Below are 9,099 nucleotides of genomic sequence, written 5' to 3'. Positions count from 1 at the left end.
GAAGCAGAAGGCTAAGGCAGAGACACTGCCAGCTGCCGCCATGACCAGCAGCATGTGAAGACGCCGGTAAGCCACCAGCCACGTGGCAAGGTATAGATTTATGGAAATGGATTAATTTAAGCTATAAGAACAGTTAGCAAGAAGCCTGCCACGGCCATACAGTTTGTAAGCAATATAAGTCTCTGTGTTTACTTGGTTGGGTCTGAGCGGCTGTGGGACTGGCGGGTGACAAAGATTTGTCCTGACTGTGGGCAAGGCCGGAAAACTCTAGCTACAGTTTTATCACAACAGAAAACAAACTAAGACAGAGGAGCAGATGATAATCTCAGGAGTCACTCCTCCTTGGGCCTGGTCCATCTTTTTTTTCCTTTCCTTTTCTTTCTTCTTTTGGTTTTTCAATACAGGGTTTCTCTGTGTAGCCCTAGCTCTCCTGGCACTCACACTGTAGACCAGGCTGGCCTCAAACTCAGAGATGCACCTGCCTCCACTTCCCAAGTGCTGAGATCAAAGATGTGTGCACCACCACCTCTCAGCCCATCTTATTTTCTGAGGGTCTCTCACTAGGGCCAAGGGCTCCACAAGTAGGTTAGGCTGGCCAACGAGCCCCAGGGAACTGCCTATTTCCATCTCCCTAGTGCCAGGATCACAAGCATGTGACACCACATCTACTTATTTGTTTGTTTGTTTATACGTGCATGAATGCTTTGCCTACATGAAAGTCTGAGTACCACGTATGTGCAGTGTCTGTTGGAGGCCAAAAGAAGGCACTAGAACTGGAGTTACAGACAATTGAGCCACCATGTAGGTGCTGGGAATTGAACCTCTATCCTTTAGAAAAGCGCCAGTGCTCTTAACCTGCTTAGTCATCTACTTTGACCCTCTGGCTTTATGTGTGTGTTTTGAGTGTTGAACTTGAGTCCTCAGGCTTTCACAGACACTTTCCTACTGAGCTCTATCCTCAGTCCCTGTGATATCCTTAACATTTTTTTTTTTACTTAATAGTTCTCTGAATTTCATGTGCTACAACATTTATTACTTTTTTGACAGGCTTACAGTATACAGCCCAGGCTAGCCTTGAACTTGAGACTCTCTCCCAACTTCTGGAATTATAGTCAGGCATTACTATACCTAGCTTTATTGCTGACTTGTAATAGTTCTCTTCATACTGTGGACACCACACTATATACACATTTTGCAAATATTTTCTCTTATTCTATAGGTTGATTTTCTTCACTTCCATGCTGGTATTTAGAATGTAAGTTATAATGATAAATTAACATGTGCTCTTTGTGCTTATTGAGAGCTGACTGAGAATAAGAGATAGGCCCTCTTGCCTCAAATTCAAGTCTGGTTTGAGTGTCTTTCAAAACTCCCTGTCCTGGGGCACACTGACACCCTGTCTTTGTAACAAGGAGAAAGGGTATTAACAACATTGCATCCTTGAGAACAGCTAAAAGGTAAACCATTGTCAACAGGTGTTGTTTATCACATGGTTAAAAAACAAACAAAAAACAAAATCCTCCAGTGGTAGAAACAAATAGAGAATGCTGCTCGACTCTCAATCAGGAACTTAAGGTGGCTCTCTAGACATTGGTGGAGCCCTTCCCCAGTGAGTCTGCTGAAGATGGAAGATCATAAGCACCTGATTTGATGTTTTGCTATCTGTTACATGCTATCTGTTCCTTTACTTTTGCTCATTATATGACTAATAAACTTACTCATTCAAAAGCAAAAGTATAGCTATCAAGGATCATTCTCTGTATAGTATTCATTAAAACACAAAAATTGTTTGGCTTTAAAAAAATGAAGCTCCAGTTGGGCATGGACTTTGTCAGGGGGGAAAAAACGTCCTGATTGACAAGACAGTGGATTCTAAGCACCTAGCTACTTTATCAAGGAGCAGTCCATCAACATCCTTCAAATTATATGGGTATCCTGGCACAAGGTTTCAGAACCAAACCACTCTATTCCTCTGGCTAAAAGATTAACAGAGGGACTTTAGAACCTTTGTGATAGTGTCACTCTATCAAATATTAGATCAGATCAATGGTTACTGAGTTTGGTATGTGTTTACATCCAAAACCTCAGTACCAGAAACAGACTACAGATATCCCAGTGATTACTTTTGGGAAAAAAACTGATTAAGATATTTTATTTCAGAAAATGAATGCATCCACCATTATTTGTGACCAGATCACACACACAATAGACAATGTCTACTACATTATAGCCAAGTTCTTTCCAAAGGATGAAATGTCATCTTACCTTACAGGGTGGTGTTGCAGGAGAGATCCTTCAAGGATCTTCAAGTGTTAACAATTTGGGATTGCAAGAATGCACTGTTGTCCAGAAACTAGGCTAAGCTTAAAGCACATTATAGCATTTCAGAAGCTTCAGAGGACCATGCATCTAAGCATCTTGCCATACCATAAACACTTCACTACATGACAGACCAAGCAAGCCTCAACCAAAGTTTCTGTCCAACTATCTGAATCTCAGAAATGTTTAACTAAATACCTTGCCATTTCTATGTAGCTACTGGAAGAGACTAAGAGAAATATCCTAGTTGCCTTCCATGGGTGCTACATAGTTCAAGCAGACTGAGTGAGCACCACTTAGCAAGGAAATCATCTGTGGGTGGGTTGAGCTTCTCTTCCTTATTTAATGAGGTTGGCCATGGTTCATCATCCTTGGCTTGTACACTGTGTATTGGGCAGCAGCATCTGCCACAGGTTAGAATGTTGAGTGACATAGACATGGTTGAAGCAAGTGCCTCTGGACAAACTCATCATCAAGGGCTTTTAATGAGAAGAATTGGAGAAAGGACAAATTGTTCTGATGTGAGGGAATGTTTGTGTGTAGAGACTGGGATATGACCAGACTATGACTTATTAATCTCAGATTAGAGAACATGGAGAGGACATCTCTAGACATGCATGTTCTGAATATCCCAGGCTAAAAGCTGCTGTTTAAAAAATGCCACTAAACCATTATCAAATTCCTCCTCCTTTTAAACATACATATTCAAGTATTAATACAAACTCTGCAACTAACCCAGTCCTCCATGATACTGTAGTAAACGTCAACAGGTCAGCCTTCAAATGCAGACCTAAGGTAGAATCTGCAATCTTCCCTAGGGTTCTGATTTTTTGGATATATATCTTCTACTCTTGTCATTCCAACCCACACCACCTCATGGGGACCAGGAAACAAAAGCAGAGGCTTAGGACTTCTGATTGTGAGCCCAGTAACTGCCCCAATACACATGCTGGAGTAAAGGTGAAACAGGGTTGAGGTATCTTATGCCCCACAGTCATACTGGCAGGCAGAGTCAGGACCTGACTAGACCAGCTTTTTTCCTAAGGGCTTGCTTTCCTGTATCTCTGTAGGCTGCTAAACCTTATCTATGGCATGATCAGTGCTTCTCCCTAATGCCAGACACAAATCATGAAGGGACTTCAAGTAACAACCACCCTCCTTCATCTGTCCTTAGCTGGAAGAAACCTTAGCAGTTTTAGAAGCAAAAGAAATCAAGTGGCTTCACTAAGACTGGTGAGTCAGAAATTTAGGCTGTTGTAACACAGAACAGTTTTAAAAATGTAATACTGTTTATTTAACTTCAAAAACATTTCAGCATTCTAAACATACAAAAAATAACAGAATGTTGCAAATTGCATTTAGGTACAGAGGGTTCTTGAACTTTCATTGATGCAGTAGTTCCTTGCTTTGCTGACAAGATGATGAGTTCTACAGTTTGTTTAAAAAGAGTTTAAAATCTACAGCACTTAACTAAAGAAAAAAATCCAAACACTTCTCATGCCAGCTGACCCCTCCCCCCTTTTCCACAACTAAGAATGTCAGCAGAATGCTATGTCACTATATACAAAAACAAGACAACCTGAAGCTAAATGGATGCCCCACCGCAGTATCAACAGGTCCAGCCTCACAGTGCACGCCCTGAGCTACGGCCCCCTCCAAAAGGCATCTTCCCCTCACAGCCTTCACACCAAACAAGGAGCATCAGGAATCTGTCTGGGTTGTTTTGTTCTCTTTACAAACTATAGATATGTACACCTGACAACTCAGGGTTTCTAGCCAATAACCAACCATATAGTTAACACTACCTTACGAGTTGAAAACAAAATGCCAGAAACATCTTCAAATGCCTTGTCACACCAACAGCAAAGTGCACAGAGTGAGGAGAACACGAGAGTGCCTTTTCATTTTAAAAATGTTTGGAGCTATGTACAACTTTGATACAGTTTCAGGGCGCTCCGGACACCCATGGCCACTTCATGTAAACCACTGACACTTTGAGAAACTACAATATGATCGTGATCAAATCTTGTAATTAAACCTAAGAAGGGCAATAGACACAACTCTAATAAGAGATGTGTCAATCACAGCGCTCTCCTACTCTAAGGTATTCACAGGGAGACAAGAGTTTTTATTCATCTTCCTCCTCCTCCTCTTCCTCTTCTTCCTCATCCTCGTCCTCCTCTTCCTCTTCCACCTTTTTCCGGGCAACTTTAGCAGGACCCTTGGCGCCATCGAATTTCCCTTTAGACTTATAGTCAGCAACATCCTACAAGGAACAGGGACACATGGGAAATGAGTGGCTAAATTCTCACAGCTCTTTTGTAAAAACAGGTAGAAACAGCATACAGGCCTCACTTAATTAAGTAAGCAAATGGTTAACAGTTTCCATATGCAAATATGTTCCTTGCTCATTCAAATCTTCAAGTCAATGGGCATTCAAGTGTCCTTTAAGTCATGTTAATAACCCCATCAAATCCCTTTTCTCCTCTAAGGGTGGGTGTACATGCAGTTTAGAGTGCTAGTTTTAAATATAAGGATGGAGTTTAATGAGGGAAGGGTGGGGGAACTATCAGAAGTAAGAACATCAGCACACACTGCTTTCTTCTAGGGAACTGGACTCTTGAATGCTAAGGTAAGCACCCAGTCTAATCTAGCAGAGCAGCCATATACCCCACCAACCAGGGAAGCTTCCAGTCTCCTCACCTTCTCATACTTCTCCTTCAGTTTTGCAGCTTTGGTAATGTAAGGCTGCTTTTCACTGTCACTTAGGTTATTCCACATCTCACCAAGCTTTTTTGCCACATCTCCAATGGAGATGCCAGGATTTGTAGATTTGATCTTGGGGCGGAATTCAGAGCAGAATAAGAAAAATCCAGACCTTTGGGGAGAGATTTATATAGACCAGATAAGCATGCGCATGCGCACACACACACGCACACGCACACACACACACAAGTTCCTTGAGTCTACACATTCCTTCTTGAGACATAAGGTCTTGCTATGTATCGCAAACTAGATTCAAATTTTCAATCCTGCATCCTTGGCCTCCAAGTACTAGGCTTATAAAATAGGTATGCCCAAACATACCACACCAAAATACAATTACTTTTTGCTGTGTTTTCTCCTCTCAGACACAGAATCACCATATTCAATACTACAAAATCTGAAGACTTTAGAGTTTAGTGATGCTGCCAAAGTACAGTATCTTTGTCTTCCAATTGGTAGCTAAGGGAAAAGTAATACAACTAAGGGTTCTGGTGTGCTTAAGTATGATGCCTCCTTCCTAGTGAAGAACCAACAGTCAACCTATACAACCCCAGAGACACAGTCAACTATAGACAAGCACTGAATTGAAAGCTGAGTTTAGAAGCCTGTGTCTCAACATTTTTTTTTTTAAAAAAAGGTAACAGCTTTTAAAACTCTCAAGCAAAAGGAAAGCTTTCAACTGTTAGCACATATCCTATAGCCACTTACGGTGGTCTTTTGGGGGCATTGGGGTCCTTCTTCTTCTTGCCTCCTTTAGCTGGTCCATAATCTTTCATTTCCCGATCATAGCGTACTTTATCTGCCTTTGCCATTTCATCAAACTTCGATTTCTCTTTGCTGGACATTGTCTGCAAAGAACAGAACTTGTTAAATTCCTGGATACAGTTCAGCACATACTTGCCCAATGGTTTTGTAGAACCCCTTGGAAAAAAAAAAGCTTTGCACTTCATTTTTAAAGTCTAAGAAAACAGCCAGCCACTCAGGGTGACTCTACAAGTCAGCAAATCCCGAAGGTAGCCTACAAATTGAACTGTCAAAATACCTTCCACCTCTCAGAGCACTTCTTGGAAAACTCTGCAAAATTGACTGGGACCTCTGGGTTTTTCTTCTTATGTTCTTCCCTGCATGTCTGCACGAAGAAGGCATAAGCAGACATCTTGCCCTTTGGTTTCTTGGGGTCACCTTTAGCCATCCTGACTGATGTATGGATAGAAGACAAACAGATGAAAACACAATGAAATACGATGAGAAGTACAAAGAGAAACCAAAGGCAAAGCCAAATTAAGTTTCTTGGTAGGAACTCCCCACCCCACCCCACCCCTCACCCCCCACCCCTGACTAAGCTCCTGACATGGTGGCAGCAGGAGGCAGAGTAGGAAAGAAATCAGCTTCACTGTTGCTTGTTGTCATTTAACGTTTGACCAGCATGAAGCACTGAAGCATGCTGGTTTACAAGTTACTTCTCTAGAGTAATCACCTAGTTCTTCAAATGGGGATAACCCCCTTCAAAAGGGGGTTCCTGAGCACTCCACAGTAGTGAACTGCTACTATTCTGTAGTTTCTAAAACCAAAAGTCTGAAGAACTAATGGAAAGACACGTTTGTAGAGAGGGTAGGTGACTGGAGATAGACTTCATTTCGACTAGGTGGTTGTCTCTTTAATTCTTACGTTTAAAGGGGAAATCAAATGAAACCATAAATAGGAACAGACGTGAAATGTCAAGAGTTGCTGATATATTTGCCTTATAAAAATGGGTTTTTACAGCACTAGTGACCTGGAAAGCAAGCAGCCATCCTTCATACTACTAGTTGAAATCTGTCACTTTGTCACCAGGAAAGGGGGAGGGGACATCAATGGACTAGTCTTTCCCCTGTGTAATGCAGAAATGCAGGTCTAGCCAGGAACACTTTCCCCAAAGTTTCCAAATAAAAATGCAGCTGTGGTGTGTCATCCTGCCTGTCCCCCGTCCTCCCCCCCCCACCCCCCGCGCCCGCTTCCCGCCATCTTTTCCTTTTCCCACACCCAAGGTCATCATGTAAAACTAAAGCACTCCCTTTGGCACCAAAGGCCCGCGAGGCGCATTAAAGCCCCTCAGTGGCATCCCGGGTGGGGCGTGCCCCAACACTGGGGCGTCCTGGCTTCCAGGCCGGCAGCAGACAGCCCATGTCGGGCCAAGTCCCCATTGCTCCCGACACCTATAATTCACCTTCCATTTTGTCAAAAGCCTCGGAATGAAAGAAAGTGCCCGTGAAATCCACTGCTGCCACCCCGGGCCGAGCGCGGTGCCGGGGGCGGCGGCGCGGCGGCGCGCGGGGGTGGGGGGAATGTGGGGCCCGGCAGGCGACACTCGCAGCCGCGCCTCCGAGCCCCGCTCGCTAAAATGGCTGATCCGCGCGCGGCCGGCGCAGGCGGCGACGGCGGCGAACAAAGCGGCCCGGGCCCCGCCACCGTCGCCCGCTCGCCGGCCCCCACCCCACCCCGCCCCGCCCCACGCGGGCAGCCCGAGGGCGCCTAGCCGCCAGCCCGGCCTCCCCGCCCCCGACGCGGGCCGCACTCGGGATAACAAAGGCGCCCGTGCAGCCATGACGCTCCACGCAGCGGGGCCCGCGGCATCGCCCCCGGTCCCGCACTCTGTCAGGCTTCACGGTCATAGCCTGCAGCCAGTTCCCCCGCCGGCCTCGCCCGAGCCCCGCACCAGCCCTACTTCATCCCGCCGCCGCTGCGTCGGCGACACCTGCCCCCCCCCCGCACCCCCTCTCCAAGCCACCGGGCACTCCACGACGGCCATGTTCAAGAAGAGCCGCCGGCTCAGCCGGCGGACCCGCACCGTGTCCAGCTCGGCCTTCCCGCGAACTTTGCCCGCGCCTCAGCCCCGAGCCGCACGGCCGCTCCCTGCGGAGTCGCTCCCAAGCTGGGGCGCGCCCAGCACCCTTCCCGCCGCCGCCGGGACGCGCGCCGCCAGAGCCCGCAGCCGCCTCTTGCTCGCCGCGCTGCCTCAGCGGCGGAACATCTGGCCAGAGGCTGCTGAGCCACCAGGCTGCTGTCCCTGGGGGCGACCGCGGCTCCGCGTAGAGGGCCGAGACCTGAGAGGCAGCAGGCTGGAGCACAGGCACTGGAAAAGTTGAGACACCTGAATTGCTTCTTCCTTCCTGGCCACCTAGCAGCAGAGAAGGAGAAGGGGCGGCAAGGGCGCGGGAGTAGACACAGCGAGAGCGGTAGAGGCGCGCTCGCGGAGGCGAGGGCCGGAAAGTTGTGCGAACGCCGCTGCAGCTGCAGAAGCGGCGGCGGGCGCGGGCGGTGCTAGACGTACCTGTATTGTTCGCTAGTCTGGGCAGCGCAGGGCACGACGCGCGGCTCAGCAATCCCCAGCCTCGCGCTAGCTGCCTTCACGAGAGCCGCCTGATTGGCCAACGGGCTCCGGCGTTTAAAACAACCTCCTCGCCCAGCCATTGGCTGTAGGCCTCATGCATATTAAGTAGCCTCCCGCGCTCATTGGGCGCGGCCTCTGGGCTCATTCATTTAAACATAACAACCCGCGGTCGCCTGCTGCGAAGGCAAAACAGCGAATAATAATATTCTCTCAAACCCACCTCCCTCCCGCACTGCCCTCGCGGAGCAGAGGTGCCATCTCCGAAGACTTTGGGGAGGTGGCCCTGAGGTTCCCTAAGGCCTCGGCCTCTAGCGTGAGAAAGCCAGGTCAAGCTCAACAGCTCTGCCCTCTGCTCCTACAGCGTGACACTTTCGCCACCCTTCGCCCTAGCCCCTGTCCCAGGAAACCCCTGGGTCGTTTGGCCAGGATCTATGGCCCACTTCTGCCCAGGTGTGACGCAGCAGGGGCCTGGCTGCAGGCCCCCACTCGGTGCCCACCCAAGCTTCAAGAGCCACTGCATCCTAGCAGAAGCCAGGAGCTTTTGATGCCTACCCAAAGGAGGCCTTCATGGATGGCATTCAATGGGGCTTTTTCCAGTAATTCCCAGAGCTTCTGTGTAAGCACTTACAGTTGAGGAAACATCT

General features: G+C 47.5%; 1 protein-coding gene across 4 annotated transcripts; it reads right to left on the bottom strand.

Moving 5' to 3' along the window:
* Positions 1-3,586: 3,586 nt before the first annotated feature.
* Hmgb3 (high mobility group box 3) lies at positions 3,587-8,495 on the bottom strand. Of its 4 annotated transcripts, none has more exons than XM_028861369.2 (5): positions 8,396-8,495; positions 6,128-6,282; positions 5,794-5,933; positions 5,023-5,197; positions 3,587-4,585 (listed from the first exon to the last, which is right to left on the bottom strand). In XM_028861369.2, exons 2-5 carry the CDS (start codon positions 6,275-6,277, stop codon positions 4,448-4,450), a joined length of 603 nt encoding a protein of 200 aa, XP_028717202.1. In that variant the 5' UTR covers positions 6,278-6,282; positions 8,396-8,495; the 3' UTR covers positions 3,587-4,447. The 4 variants fall into 4 exon arrangements, with proteins under 4 accessions (XP_028717202.1, XP_028717205.1, XP_028717204.1 ...); XM_028861372.2 differs by having other exon boundaries at positions 8,169-8,482; XM_028861371.2 differs by having other exon boundaries at positions 8,216-8,482.
* Positions 8,496-9,099: the final 604 nt, after the last annotated feature.

The sequence above is a fragment of the Peromyscus leucopus genome, chromosome X, assembly GCF_004664715.2.
Source record: "Peromyscus leucopus breed LL Stock chromosome X, UCI_PerLeu_2.1, whole genome shotgun sequence".
In the NCBI taxonomy this organism is placed as follows: Eukaryota; Metazoa; Chordata; class Mammalia; order Rodentia; family Cricetidae; genus Peromyscus; species Peromyscus leucopus.
Note: the sequence above shows the minus strand (reverse complement) of the source record. Positions and strands in the feature narration are given on the sequence as shown.

Excerpts from the sequence above, each read along its gene's own strand:
- Hmgb3 (XM_028861369.2), bottom strand. The coding sequence starts at position 6,277 with ATGGCTAAAGGTGACCCCAAGAAACCAAAGGGCAAGATGTCTGCTTAT. Across the intron at positions 5,934-6,127 it reads AGTGCTCTGAGAGGTGGAAG|ACAATGTCCAGCAAAGAGAA; the intron begins GTATTTTGACAG and ends TGTTCTTTGCAG. Across the intron at positions 4,586-5,022 it reads TGAAGGAGAAGTATGAGAAG|GATGTTGCTGACTATAAGTC; the intron begins GTGAGGAGACTG and ends TGTTCCTTGTAG.